The 14,204-nt window shown below is 49.8% G+C and overlaps 8 protein-coding genes across 8 annotated transcripts; 4 read left to right on the forward strand and 4 right to left on the reverse strand.

The window, feature by feature from the left end:
• Window positions 1–10: 10 nt before the first annotated feature.
• On the reverse strand, window positions 11–1,719 carry COCVIDRAFT_99953 (hypothetical protein; the record flags this gene model as incomplete). Its single annotated transcript, XM_014700890.1, has 5 exons — window positions 11–803; window positions 854–1,242; window positions 1,289–1,443; window positions 1,498–1,584; window positions 1,632–1,719. 5 exons carry the CDS (start codon window positions 1,717–1,719, stop codon window positions 11–13), a joined length of 1,512 nt encoding a protein of 503 aa, XP_014556376.1.
• A 592-nt stretch (window positions 1,720–2,311) lies between these two features.
• COCVIDRAFT_16263 (hypothetical protein) lies at window positions 2,312–2,989 on the reverse strand (the record flags this gene model as incomplete). The annotated part of the gene is made up of 3 exons (XM_014700817.1): window positions 2,312–2,588; window positions 2,658–2,725; window positions 2,795–2,989. The coding sequence occupies 3 exons, from the start codon at window positions 2,987–2,989 to the stop codon at window positions 2,312–2,314; spliced, it is 540 nt and encodes a 179-aa protein (XP_014556303.1).
• A 107-nt stretch (window positions 2,990–3,096) lies between these two features.
• On the forward strand, window positions 3,097–3,878 carry COCVIDRAFT_38065 (hypothetical protein; the record flags this gene model as incomplete). The annotated part of the gene is made up of 2 exons (XM_014700891.1): window positions 3,097–3,454; window positions 3,646–3,878. The coding sequence occupies 2 exons, from the start codon at window positions 3,097–3,099 to the stop codon at window positions 3,876–3,878; spliced, it is 591 nt and encodes a 196-aa protein (XP_014556377.1).
• Window positions 3,879–6,583: 2,705 nt separating this feature from the next.
• COCVIDRAFT_26913 (hypothetical protein) lies at window positions 6,584–7,972 on the reverse strand (the record flags this gene model as incomplete). The annotated part of the gene is made up of 1 exon (XM_014700892.1): window positions 6,584–7,972. One exon carries the CDS (start codon window positions 7,970–7,972, stop codon window positions 6,584–6,586), a length of 1,389 nt encoding a protein of 462 aa, XP_014556378.1.
• A 592-nt stretch (window positions 7,973–8,564) lies between these two features.
• COCVIDRAFT_100003 (glycosyltransferase family 34 protein) lies at window positions 8,565–9,499 on the reverse strand (the record flags this gene model as incomplete). Its single annotated transcript, XM_014700893.1, has 2 exons — window positions 8,565–9,181; window positions 9,238–9,499. 2 exons carry the CDS (start codon window positions 9,497–9,499, stop codon window positions 8,565–8,567), a joined length of 879 nt encoding a protein of 292 aa, XP_014556379.1.
• A 508-nt stretch (window positions 9,500–10,007) lies between these two features.
• COCVIDRAFT_100116 (hypothetical protein) lies at window positions 10,008–11,043 on the forward strand (the record flags this gene model as incomplete). The annotated part of the gene is made up of 3 exons (XM_014700894.1): window positions 10,008–10,062; window positions 10,116–10,187; window positions 10,247–11,043. The coding sequence occupies 3 exons, from the start codon at window positions 10,008–10,010 to the stop codon at window positions 11,041–11,043; spliced, it is 924 nt and encodes a 307-aa protein (XP_014556380.1).
• A 1,006-nt stretch (window positions 11,044–12,049) lies between these two features.
• Window positions 12,050–12,490, forward strand: COCVIDRAFT_49557 (hypothetical protein; the record flags this gene model as incomplete). The annotated part of the gene is made up of 1 exon (XM_014700895.1): window positions 12,050–12,490. A coding segment is annotated over one exon (441 nt), but the record flags the coding sequence as incomplete, so codon positions are not given.
• A 282-nt stretch (window positions 12,491–12,772) lies between these two features.
• On the forward strand, window positions 12,773–12,961 carry COCVIDRAFT_99914 (hypothetical protein; the record flags this gene model as incomplete). Its single annotated transcript, XM_014700896.1, has 1 exon — window positions 12,773–12,961. The coding sequence occupies one exon, from the start codon at window positions 12,773–12,775 to the stop codon at window positions 12,959–12,961; it is 189 nt and encodes a 62-aa protein (XP_014556382.1).
• Window positions 12,962–14,204: the final 1,243 nt, after the last annotated feature.

Genomic DNA, 14,204 nt, shown 5'->3' on the forward strand with positions numbered 1-14,204 from the left:
GCATTCATGATCAGATTTTAGAATCATAGTCGGGTGGATGTAGCCCAAGCCCTCCCCTTGCCATGGATGACCTAGGGTCCCAGTCCACGTGGGTAGCTCGAGATTGAGTCCTTGGGATAGAGAAACTGAGTGTTGGGCTCTTGTATTCGCGCTGAATGTCTTTTTGAAAGTGATCGGGCGTGTCGGACCGGGGATTGCTCATGACATAACTAGCAATCTCCGGCGTAATATGTGCGTTTGGAGGTGATTGATGGTTAAAGTTTTTGAGTTCGAAATGACGCATATCTTCGGTCGGGTTCCTGGCATCCAAAGATACAAACTCGCGGTTTTTGCTAAATTTGCCCAAGATCAAGTCACGCCATCCAGTCACCATGCTCCATCGAACAAGTAACAGGAATGCTTGTATACCAGCAATCGAGAGCATCATCAAGACCGCAGTCACAGTGGACTGGTCAATGGCAAGGTCTTGACCAAGAGGGAAGCATGGTGACGGCTCGTCGGCATTTTTCATCAAGCACAGGAGGAACGGGGCGAGGTCCGCAATGTTGTCGGCAGCGTGCTGAGTGATCGAGTTGAGCCAGATGAACACAATCGAGAAGAAGATGACGTCTACAAGGATAAAGACGACGATCGTAATGCCACGCCATTGGAGGTAGAGCACTTTGCGTACACGTCGGTAGACTGCTCGTGCAGACCGGTTCCGGATGCTGGTCGTGTACGAGGGAAGGCCTGCGCTACTTTGTGTCTCGGTCTTGTCATCGCTGAACATGTTCTGAAGGTAGACTTTGATGCAATACACAAATCTAGACATGCGTTAGTAATACTGTGGAGATACTTGTCACGAGCAACTTACGTTGCAATCTGGATGACTGTCGCCGCTCCAGCAATGGCTAGCAGAGGGCCCCAGAAATCTTTCATCGAATGCTCAGCATTGACGTGGCAGACATCGCCAAACCTGAACGAGACACCAGTGATGGTGATGGTGATGGTGAAGAAGGCAGCAGCAACGGACCAGCCCAAGCCTTGCGCACAGTAGAAGAACCTTTTTCCAGGAGTAACATCCCAACAGATTTGGAGGTGCATGGAGAGAGCACGAATAAAGATCCAAACCGCCATTGAGAGACCACCGGAGATGAGAAACGCTCCCGAGAAAGCGCACGTCAGACTGGAGTACATATCATTGGGAGTAATTTCGTCGTAGCACTGTTCCGGTTGAGCTCCAAAGGGTATTACAAAGCCAAGCTGGTGGCGATTAGTGGAAGACTTGAACCACGCAAGATATACATACTGCCATGAATATCGCGGCGATGATGAGACAGTAGCTGAGATAATGCCGGCGTGTCTTTTCGGCTGGTAGGAAGATGTATGAGATTAACAAGAATACCAGACAGAAAAGCCCCACTACATTGAGCGCTTCAGCTACTTGGTAGGTAGTGTTGAAGCCTGGAGTCGTTAGTAAGGTGAGTGAGCACTAGGTCATAGCCCTTGAGGACGTACTCTCTGGATATAGAAAGTCTGTAAGTGGGCATGGTAGACAGCAAACACCAGTAGCCCCATAAGGCGCACAAAATCTTCCATCGACAACTGAGCCCGTCAGAATACACTCAAAAGACTGTGTTGGGATGACCTACAACCGCCAAATCCAAATTTTGACTGGTCGAAGAAGGGCGGCGGGCAGTCGCCTCGAAGTGCCTCGATTGCTGTAGCGTTGTTGACCATTTCAGGTTCCTCAGACTCTTCCTACGACAAATGCGTCCAAAGTGTTGTGTACATGTGTGACGCAAGTTCTACCTGGCGGTATTCCAACTCGTGCCTGGGGGGATATAAAGTGGGCAGGATACGTGAGTGCCCGACGGCAATGGAGGTGCCGGAATTCGACTCTTGGATTTGCTTGGGTCTGCTACAGTTTATGCAGTGGTAGGGCGAGGCAGTGAAGGAGGTAGCGAGACTTGTGACAGCAGTTGCAGGACTCGAATCCAATAAACGTCACAAGGCAAGAAACGAAACAAAAATGTGGAGTAAATACGTCGCGGATCACCTTGACGCCAGCAGTCTAAAGAGTGAATAAGGTTCTGGGGTCGATCAAGAGGCGCACGAGGCCAAAGCGAATGACAAAAAACCGAAAGACGGGACGTTATGGTAGATGTAGGGGAAAGCCGCTGCGGCATAAGTAAAACTGCACGATGCAGGACGACGCCCTGGGCTTGGGAGTGGCTCCTGGTTGGGCCGCCTGAGTATAGGTCCAGTGAGGGCGGCGATCCTGACGTGAACAGGCCACTTTCCCCTTGCAGAGTTTATTCGTTCTAGCACTCTAGCGCGGCCGGACCCTAGTGAATTTGTAGCCAAGGCAAGCAGGAGGTGTGCAAGGGCAGCCGGGATTCGCACCAGAGGCGGGACTGGGGACAAGGATGTCACTGCCGGGCCCAGGCACCCGGCTGATATGCGCGCTGGTGTTGGCTCGAACGCGACAGAGGCAGCACGGCGAGCCATCACGTCTTTGGACTGCGCATGCAGCGTGATTCGCCCGCTCTCCAAAATGGCTGAGCAGCCCGAAGCGTGGCGGCGTCCAAACGGCCAGCCGCGGGCGCCTACCAGAGATCAGTGCGGCACGGTTCCTGTCAAAAGACGACGCACAAGGACTCCTCTCTTCAACACACCCCACGTCTTGACAAGCTATCTGAGCCCCCATGCTGGTCGAGGCTGCGGTAGGAACTGTCACTGGCGACTGTCACTGAGCAGGCCAATAGTCTGCGAAATTGACACGATGCCGCGTGAAGATCCTGGTGAAGCTGACTGTGACGATCGGCAACAGGAAGAAAAAGTGTATTTTACGACGTAGCACCCGTTGTATTGCGCGCGTGGTGTGCCGCGTCACGAGACCAACTCGGTCGTTGCTGTGGGCACACCACCTGTCTGGGCGGCCATTGACAGTGTCGGAGAAGGGCGTTGAGTGGCCGGTGAAGGAGTGTCCAATCCCGGGTAGACTCATTATTGACGTCCAATGGCGGGCTATCCGAGTCTTTGCCTGAATGCTCCACTGCGCTCTCGGTGGGACCAGAGCCACTTCTCAGCTTGCTGTGTACCTAAGAATGTAGCATGCAGGAACAGACCTGCAGGCTGCAGTTCGCAGTATCATCGACAGCACATAGACGACACAATTCTCCGGATCGACTGATGATTAGCGTCCCAACCATCGATCCCCGGCACGGAGGACCAACCTGTCATGTCGTGGTGGGAAGCGGGCAACGCAGTCAGCATCGCCGCTGTTCCTGCAACACCCGGCGTTTTCAAGCCCCTTTTGCCGCGTTAGCGCTGCGTCTGGTGGGCAGTGGAGAAGCCCAACAAACGCGTGCCGACGCGCAAGAATGCAGTTTTCGTTTCGGTCTGGCCATAGGCATCGTTTTGTGTCTTGATTCAAGCATATGTGGTTATGAAGTCTGTGTCTGCTATGTATGTATGCGGTGACGTGGTGGTGGTGATGATGATGATGGTGATGATGATGACCAGGAAGGTGCACGCCCGGACTCCCCAGCTTTGGGCGTGCACAACATGCACGTGCCTCATCTCGCTCGCCTCTTTTCCCCACCCTCTCTTCGCTCTTCGCCTACAATGCGGCCACGCGTCTTGCATCGACAACATCCCCAGCATTCTTAACATCCCAAGCTTTCCATGTTGCCCAATACACACACGTTTCAGCGTTGGCCGCGATCAATAAGTTTCAGATCTGCCTGCGAACACCCAGGAAGCTACCTCCATCAGCACCCGGATTGTCAATCTCGCGGGGACTGCCCTGGCCAGGCTCTTGTTTGACAGAACCACCCAAGGATCTCCCTGTCTTTCTCCCTCTCAATGACAACAGTGACATGAACGTGGGGTAGTAATAAGATTTCGGTACAACATCTAGACAGCCCCATGGACAAGCAAAGTCCCAATGCTCTGCCACTGCTACTTAGTTGCAGCAGCTGGTTTAACCTACCAACACGCTATTCAAAAGATCTAACCAGCACTTGACCACCATCACCGAGAGATGTCACCATGATACCAACAGTTTGGTTCAGTACCACCCCAGTTCAACTGACCCGCCAACCCGTCTATCAGCCTCGTTGCCAAAAGCGCTAGACGACTCTCATGCCCTTGCCAATTGCCTAAAAAAGAGACAGAACCTTCAGCAACCAGGATCCGACTCAATCCGTACAAAACTCGTCGGTCCTTCGAAATAAGGAAGCACGTCCGAAATGCGCCATTCGCCTCGTGGCATCCTTCTAGAGCTTCTCATCATCATCGGTCCGACTCAGGGCGTCCCGCCCCTAACACAGGCATAGCCTGTTCCATAATATCTTCATATCAACACAGTGACTTTTGCAAAGTGCCTATGCGTTCAGCTCTTTTGCCAAATTATCGGCAGCTCACGGCACGCGGTCTTGAGACGGGTCATCTTCTCCCTCTCCTTGTACATACTCAGACATGCCCAGCTTCCATACCCCGTGCATTGGAGACATGTTGCGCTAGAATCATCCACCAAAGTTTGCATGAACGCCCGGTTCGGGCAGGAATGAGCCGGTGTTCGCCATTAGCAAAGCGCCACACCGTGTTGCGACGACCATCACACCTACCGGCTCAGCTCCTGAGCAACTTCAGCTCAGCACCACAGCAGATGTGATCCACTCCATACGATGTTATCATGGCATATATACATGTATACACGCATGGATCGGTCTGCTATAGGCCCTCTAGTACATAACAAAAAGTAATGGGCCTCAAACGATCTGGCAGCGGAAATGGCGTTGGGCCACGCAATTACGGCCCCCAAGGCGCGACCCGTCTTGATGATCACTTTGGCTTCCACCACATCTCCACATTGTCTTGTAAACGAGCCATAGAACGTCTGCGTGGCAAAAGTACCAACTCATCCATTTATCCATTATGAAATCATGGGGAAAAGCCGTTACTTGGGGTTCGCATACATTATGAGCAGGTTGCCTGATCGCGGGATGGGAAATTCCCCAAAGCAAATAGTATTGGTGGCGTTATACGGGTTCAGCCCCTCCTTCCCGGGGATTCGGTCATAACAAAGAGAGATTGACCAACAGTCTGGCCAAATCAGTTATGATGTATGTGGAGAAAAAATCCATCAGCCAAGACCATACCAGCCAGCCGTTGCTCTTTAGGCTATACTTACACACAACTGCTGCCGTGTGCCGCAAAAAGCAAAACATCCAATCAATAAATGTTACAGGCGCAGCGGTGTGCGTCACAACAACCTCCAACAGCTCAAACGCACGCCAAGCAAGAGATATTGTTAGCTCGTATGCGTTTTATTGGGAAGAGAGAAAGGAAGAGAGCTAGACCCAAGGTATCGGGCTCAGGTCGCGATGATGCATACTCAAGATGCATCGTGGAACCCCCTTGTATCATCTCTGACATCCCCCATCCATGCCAATCACATCGATGCCAGCCTAGGGCATGTACAATAGTAGGTGGCGTACCGTTACACAAGCTGAAGCAAGGATCAGAAGGGTACCGAGGCTGGTAGTTCTTGTAGGTAGGCTCGGGTATATAGCGTCTTGCGGAGAAAACCATTGGACGCGCAATGGGTATGACGGATAGTTTATTGATAGGTACATTGAATAAGCTTATTATATTGCGTAATTAAGGCTTTAACATAGGTTGAGCCTCCCCAAGATGGCAAGAGTCTGGGCAAGTGATGCATCAAGAGTTGGCAACACAAGAAGAAGTCGTAGTAAGCCGAGGCTGTGGATAAATGCCTTTGGTCAAGCAGAAGTGGTGCTGCTCTATGAATCTTGCCCTCATAACAGAATCCCAGTAGGTCCTGTAGTTTACCTCGGTCAAGTGTAACTCACAGGTCCTGGGCGTCACAAAGAAGGCCATGACAAATCTCTCGTTGATATCAGTCGTGACGTAGTGGAATAGTAAACCTAAATGAATACTATGAATCTGGTCATCGGGAGCCGGAAGATTGCGCTCTTGTTGCTTTGGAGACGTGCTTGTCGGTGATATGAATGCGATGAATTACTGATTGGAACTGCATCAGGATATCAAATGCTTTTCAGTCAATTGCATGTAAGTTAGCAGGGTGGGATCTGAGTACGTATCTGCACGGCGTATCGTTGGAAGCTTTCTGCATATCTGGATGTGGTTGATGTTTGTTGGATATTAGCTAAATCGTGAACAAATGGTCGAAAGTAGTTATAGCGCTGAATATATACCAGAAGACAGTTGTTTCAAGGTAAACTTACTTTTAGTAGAACGTGATATGGTGAGAATGAAAACCCGAAGAGGTATAGTCTTTGCCTTTGTTCGCAGGTAGGTGTGGAGGTAAAAGAGGAAAAGAGGGTAATTATGTAGTTCATTTTGAGATGAGGAGGAAGAGAAACAAAAGGTTATTTGACTTTAGACAAAGCCATAAACGAGACTTGAGAATGCGGCCATGATCTACTTAGGGCTGTATCATCTATATTGAAGCTCAATAGCAATATATTCACAAATAAAAGCAAAGAAGGACAAAATCGATAAAAAGGCAACTGTTGTAGACAGGAAATTAAATAAAGGAAGCCTTCCAATTTCAAGGCGATGGAGAAGACGTTTGTTTCTCTCTCAGGCTCTCTTCCGTCATCCCTTTCTCTGTCAGACCCTCATAAACCAATCCCTCTACCCCCGCTACGAAGTCTACCCATGCGCCTTCGTTCCATGGATAATAACTCCCCCAAATAGTCACTACGATACCATTCTCCCCATCGATCCACATATCGCAATTTGGTGCACCATACCAATAGACCGTACCCTTACTTCTACCCCTCTTCCCATCTTTCAGCACTCTCTGTGCACCCTGAACACCACAACCCAGCCCATAGCTACCTTCGGGATCCAGATGAGGAGACGACAAGTCCACCGGAAGTATGATGGGAAGAGCATCTGAAACAGGAAGACTACGAGAGTCATTACGTAGATGCTCTGCAAGCTGCGGCTTTGTTATTTCCGCCACCGACTCGGCAGAAAGAATACGATGTCCTGTTATCGGATCGACACCTTGATTCTGCGGCAGCAACGCAGCAACAAGATGCACGTAGTCCCTTGCACTAGCCACCAGCCCCGTTCCCAAACACCCAACGTGATGCCGTCCCTCAGGGTACGCATCCGATCTTCTAACGACCTCTGGCTCCGCCGCATCCAGCGTGACAAAACCGTTTTCCGTCCTCATATTTCTCGGCCAGAATTTACCTGCATTCTCAGGCAGTGCGGTAACGGCGCCTCCAAACGCAGGCTCAAACCCGATTTCCCGGAGCCCGAGGGGATTGAAAATGTTTTCTTGCAGGTAGTTACCCAGGGTCTTCTTGGTGATGCGCTCGATGAGCACGGCGATCCAGTCGAGGCCCTGTCCGTAGTTTGTGTGCGTGCCTGGGTGCCAGAGGAGAGGGCTTGCAAGGAGAATGCCGTAAGGGTCGTTGGCTTCGTTTGTCTTTTCCCATACTCCCTCGCCGAGATCACGGACGTAGTCCATGAGTAGTTGGTTGAAGTAAGTGTGGCCGCCGCCATAAGTATGGTTTAAGAGCATTCGAGCTGTAATACTGCTCTTTTGGTCTTCAAGTTGCCATTGCTTCTTCCCTATATTGCTATCCACGGTGTAGCCAGTCAAAACTTGCTTCGATGTGAGTTCTGGAAGGAAGGTGCTGATTGTAGTGGAGTCATCAACGGTGGCCAGACCTTGCTCGACAAGCTGCATGTATGCTATTGCACCAATGATTTTTGTAAGGGATTGAATGATAGCTATTGATTCCGACGTAGGAGGTTTGGATGGACTCGAGCCATGGAAGAAGAGGACATTGTTCTGGGCGTCGACTACATGAACTAGGGCAGACGGCAGTGGTAACTTGTCTGCAGTCGGTTGTGTAGCATTGTCAATGTGTTGTTTCAGCGCCGTGGTAGTCTCTTGGGTAATGGTTGGAAGACTCATGGTGGATGATAAGTGCGAGACTCGAATGCAGGAGGCACCGAACGATACAGTTGCATGTGTGGCTGCTTTATAAATTTAGATTAAAAGTGACCTAATGATCATTCCCAAAGTGCTGGTGTTGCAACCACCAAAAGCGCAAACTGGACCTCGCTCGCCGAAAAAAGTAACCTACTCTAGAAGGCCAAACTAACGCAGAGAATACAAGGTCTACTCGAGTCAATAGCTTCACAGAGTCGAACGTGGGGCAATCGCTTACTTCAGCCGACACTTGCTGCATATCTGGACAAAAGAGGACAGTCGCCATGCATTGTACTGCATTGTTTGTAAGCGCGCTAGGCCGTCAGCAATTCCGAAAAACGGATCTGACAATAATATATGGATTGCGACGTTCTAAAATAAAACCAAGTGTTCTTGTGCGTAGTTCGCCGGACCATAAAACGCACGCCATCTTGTGAGTTTAGTGTATAACCAATTTTGCTGCAATCCTGTACTCCAATGCGAGAAGGCCAGACATCTCAAACGAATACTCCAAGGACACGCAAAACCCCACAATAATCCCACGGTGCGTTTTTCATCGTAATCATCACCGTCATCAATAGATATCTTCCCATTTCCCCCACATGACGTCATGCTTGTATTTGTCCATAAGTTGACCCGTAGGGTCGTCGCCTTCTACATGTGCCCACGCGCCCGCGAAATGCAGAATGAATTTGCCAGGCTCCCACTGACCATGCTCATCTTCATAGCATTTGATCTCTTCGGGAAAGGCGTTCAATTTCGATTGGGGCGCGAAGATGAACCTCTCCGAGTATGGTTCTTCCTTCATGACACGCACCAGGGCGTCCTGCTCGCTGTAGTCTTTGCCCTCGTCGGTGTGGCGGAGATCGAGTGCACGGTGGATGAATTCGAGGGATCGGTCGTGTGCGCGTACCAGGAAGGATCCCAGATTGAGGCCGTTGCAGTCGTTGGTGAAGATGTAGTCAACATTGTCGGCATGCTCGGCATTCTGCAGCTCTTCGTCGATTATGTTAGCAACATTGGTATTGGTGTTGGTGATGAGCGTGTCGAAGTCGAGCCACCATATCCAGTCATGCTTTGCGGACTTGACCAGCCTTTCGATCATGTCGAACTTCCAATAGACAGGGTTTCCAGTTTCGCTGTGCTGTTCGTAGTCGATAACGAGGTCATAACCGTGACGGCGGGAGTAGTCTGAGCAGGACGTATGTCAGCTTGTCGATTTTGGGTAGCAGCTTGACCAAGCTTACGATCTTTGTTCCTTAGCGAGAGATAGAGGTATGATCTCTGTTCGGTGACGAAGGTTACGAGGGCCAATCGAGGCGGTTTCTTCTCCTCGACGTGGGGCCTCTGCTCAGGTTCGACAAGAGCGGGCGCAGGAGGAGGAGGCGATGCCGGCAACGGATGCTCCTCATGTCTCATTCCTTGACTGAGTTCCCAGCCCAAGAAGGCCAGGAAGACGAGCATGAGTACGAATGAGGGCGGCAGCCTTCTTGCCGATCGGATGAGCATGATTGCAGCAGAGTGTCAAATTGAAGAAGGCGCTTGATTGACACGGGAGCAGGATGTGTTCACCTTGACATGAGCATGAGCATGAGCATGAGCAGCACCGAAGATGGCACAGTTGTGGCGACTGAAGGTGCGAGGGATGGAAGCCACTCATGGTGGAGATTAGTGAGTGGGAAAAGGAGACATGGTGGATTCACATCAGGGACTCAGCCGTAGACAGGGTGGCGCAACGTTGCACAGCATATTCTGGACCAGGCTGATGGCGAAAAGGCTGGCTGGAGCAACAAAAGCGATAATGGACAAAGGAAGTCACAAATGCGAACATCGGACGCCAGTCCAGATGGGCCGTCGAGTCTACACGAATTGCCCATATCGAGTAAGGTGGACCGGAACAGCGCGGCAAGATTCGCGCTAGACCCCTGCATCCATTCTTCTCCACTTCTCACTCCGCCTACCGTGACGACGACGACGACATCATCAATATTACCATCGAGACTGGTCCCAATCCGTCATGTCTAGCTCTCGAGGTGCGCGCAAAGGACTCTTCGTCCACGGCGTCTGGCACTGTATGATGGCCAATACTCAACCCACTCAGGGCTGTCCGCTCACGTGCCATCAGGTGACTGCAGTCCGCGACTGCCCTCAGTGCATCTACAAACCTCAAAACCAGGCCCGAATCATGGGAGATGGTGTATGATATGCTCTTCACTACCAAACACCGTGCGCACAATTCTTATCAGCTCAATCCAGTTCGCACCTGCAACAAACCTCCACAAGAACAATGCAAGTTCTTCCTATGGGACGACGATGCCCGTACACGAGAGGACGAAGCTGTCGCAAATACAGCTGCCACTCTCACTTCAGAACACAAGCGCAAACGCTCCGTCAGCGGAAATCTAGACAAGTACCGTCCTTCAAAGGCCCAAGACGGCCATGATCCGGGTGAAGCCATGTCTCATCTGGAAACGCCTCGTAAGGCTGCCAAGACAACAATCTTCAGCACTCCCGCCTCCAAAAGATCTGGTCTCCCCTGGGACGAAGACCAAACCAACGACACGGCAGTTTATGGACTGCAAACACCCCACACGGGACGGAAGGCTCAGGGAGATTTGTTTATTTTAAGACCTTCAGCAGCGGCCAGCCCCTTCGCCTCTTCTGCCGCCAGTCAAGAAAGCAATCGTAGAGTTGCAACGCCCTACTCAACACCCTATACTTCCATTGATGAAACGCCAAAGACAAGTCGCTTCAAGAATCCAATGGATCAAGACCTAGTCGGCGACGTCTTTAGTCTGTTGCAAGAATCCAACATCGTCTTACCTGTTCATGCCGAAGAGGAGCTTAAAACCTTGTTAATAAGACATGTAAAGCGTACAGAAGGTTTTAAGAGAGCACGAGACGTGACTCGTCTTGCTGTTAAGGCAAAGGATGCGAAAATCACCGAGTTCACGTACCGGATAGGTACCCTTGAGGCCGAGTTGGAGGCAGAGAAGGCCATGGTGACGCATCTACAATGGGAGGCCCAGAACCAGACTTCGGATTTTGACTAGATTGCCCTCTGCACAACAACCAGGAAAAACCCAACGAGAGTACCTAAACGTCACGCTTTCCTACGCACCCATTGTGTAGCGCGCAACCAGTTTTCGTCGATCTGAATCAGTGCCTGCATTAAAAGATCTGGATTGTGGCACTACCCTGCCCTGTCTTCACTATGCCTCGGTAGGCCCCACTATCTCCAAAGCCAGCGGACTAGGTTCATCACTTAATTCCTTGCTACATGTTGTTAATGTTTGCACAGCCCTGATGCGCCTGGCAGAAGTATTGGCGATCGGCGTGTCGCCATACAATGCTTCAACTATTCCTGTAGGACGAAAGCAAGTGTAGTCTGATATACGTGGCTACCGCCACCATGCGCCTGCAGATCTTCGGCTCTCACGCGCGTGTACATATGGTAGCGGAAATCAACGGCCTAGTCGAGAGCTGGGCTATGAAGCCATAAGAGCGCATATGCACGACTCCTTGTTTGAGATGAACATTTCCGACCGTACCAGCATGGTATTCACATATTTCATGGTCAAAGGCAGTGACCAAGGACCCGTCATTTTGGCACTGTAAGCTCTGGTGCTATCATAGGCAAGTGGGCACGTTAAAGGGGAGGAGGTCGGCCATGGTATCTAGGAGTTACTTTGCTTTTTCCGCTTCTTACCAATGCGCCACGGACGTAACGCGCCGTACTACAGCGGGGTATGCATACATATGTAGGCGCTGCAGCTGCACGTCCGGATCCCCAAAGTGTTTTCCGGTTATTGAAAACCTAGTGGTTAGGGAACGAGGGAGATCAGAATACCTTTGTGTATATCTTAGCAGGGATCGTCAAGAAACGCGGGTTGATATTACTTTCTTTTTGAAGAGTTCGACAACATACAAGATTTGGAATACGGTCATTGCAACTGTTCATCGACACCATAAACCTCAACATTCTCATTTGAGTCTCTTATTCACAAACCAAAACTTCCTCCAAGGCTAGCAACTCTTTTTCTGAACTGCATTCACAAAATGGGATCCATAGACCAGAAACCCGGTATGCTACTCGTGCACCCACGTTTACTTCACGGGAGCGGAGATTCTAGCCCATACTTCTGGCGGTGGACAAAACTGCATTTCAGAGATATGATCAACATGTCCGCGGGCCAACATTCCAACGGCAAAGTCACCTCTTGCTTGCGGTTTGCTAGATCCGATGAGGGAAATGGGTATGGACACAACCCAGAGGGAGACACAAAGCCAATGTTTGTGTACGCATGTCTTGTTGACAACTTGGACGTCTTGAAGAGCAAGGCATACGATGATGTAAGCCGCGCTTTGAATTTGGAAACCACAAGGAAGCTGGGCGAGGATGAATGCCCAGTAGGATACAGTGAAGGTTTAGAGCAAGAGGGTAAAGAGCCAATGGTGTTCGACATTGTTGATGCCAAGTTCGCTGTCTATGAAGAGATTCCCACAGGAGGCGGACCGACCTTTCAGAACTTACCCCCGGATTTGCTGTCCCCCTTGGGTACCATGCCTGCTACACTCTCAACCTACCTGATTGCAGTAAACGTCGGACTCCCTGCAATTGCAGGCGATGACATGAAGAAAATATCCGAAATGCTGTTGGGACGTCTCAGGAAACTTCTTCCCGCTTACATCAAAACATACTCATCGCTCTACTGCTGGAAAGGCAAGGAGGCTCAGCCAAAGGATCATCCGTTCACTGATGCTGAAAAGAATGCTGGATGGATGTTTATGATTTGCGTATCTGGTGCCATAGGACCTATTTCTAACGTTACAGAGTGGTTACCAAAAGATGTTTTTGATCGTGCGGTCTCGTCGCTTGGATACGGTGTCGATGTCCAGGTAGGGGAGATGGTAGGACAGGATGTACCGCGAGGCTATGGAATCTGGGAAGGAAACATTTTCATGCGTTAGGGAAAACCATGACTGGACCAAAAGGAATTGACCCAAGGGATCATCAAAAGGCCCTTCACGCTTAGCTTTGCCGTTTTTATCCCATCCTATTAGCTTCAACCTTTGATTTATAGATGCCTTATACACTACGAAATTGTATCTTTGTTCGTTGGCAATTAGCAATCCTGCTTTGCTCGGTATGTACTCATGTCGCGAAATTCAAACACCCATCGCGTATCGCACATACCTCAAGCATTACCACCTATGCAGTGTAGCTGTACGCTAGAGAATAGCTCTACATACAAAACGTAAGAATGAAGCTGAGGATAAAAAATGTAGATGTTGATGCGGGACCATCGAATGAAAAGGGCTGTATGTATCTGCCGCTATTGGACAATGACATAGTTTCTCCAGAGTGATCTTACGACAATATTCATTCGAAGTATATTGTATATAGTTCCGATGCAAAGGTTTTCTATTCTTTGTCATTTTGGAACAATTCCAAGTCTCGTAAACCTCATCGATGATGAGTCACCAATCTACTAATGCTCAACATCCCTTGATAATAGTGTGTTTCTTCGATTTTTCTATTTACCTTCGAATTTGCATCTCCGTTAATCGATGGCTGCGAAACTAAAAGTTTAACCTGGTTCATATTGGGAAATCGAAGTCATCAGAAGTCCGCAGCCCGAGCACACACATATGCAGACTAGGGTTAAGACCGATCTGAAGCGCATGCATTAGACCCAGCTTATCATGTGGGACTTAGTGAGAAATCTCTGCAAACATTGTATGATCATTGGGAATTATTTTTAGTTCTGAATAGGCTGGCTCATGGATTTCGGGATGAAGTTAGGCTTCCTGGTCGAGGATTTAATAGGACAAAAGCAGCTTCTATATACTACGAGCTCAAGCAAAGAAGGAAATAATGGTCGATGAAGTTGATGAGTGACCCCAGAAGATAATGTGACTGGCTTACAATCACATGGCTGTTTGGCCTTTTTCCACAGAAAGAGAGGTTGGTGAGGTTTGACGTATACGCCCATCGACACGATATGCCAGCGATTAGCCGGCCTGCGTACGTGAGCCACAATTCCCATGTAACAACAGAGCCTTTCCATTGCTTGGGTCGCATTTGGCCAGTACCTGTTTTCTCATGTGTAAAGTATAGCGGATGAGAGATTAGCGAAGAACAATAATGATGGCAATGTGTCAATGGCAATTACAGCTAAGCATTGGCATCTCGGAAGACGGCAACAAAGTG

This window comes from Bipolaris victoriae (genome assembly GCF_000527765.1).
Source record: "Bipolaris victoriae FI3 unplaced genomic scaffold scaffold_45, whole genome shotgun sequence".
Classification (NCBI taxonomy): domain Eukaryota; kingdom Fungi; phylum Ascomycota; class Dothideomycetes; order Pleosporales; family Pleosporaceae; genus Bipolaris; species Bipolaris victoriae.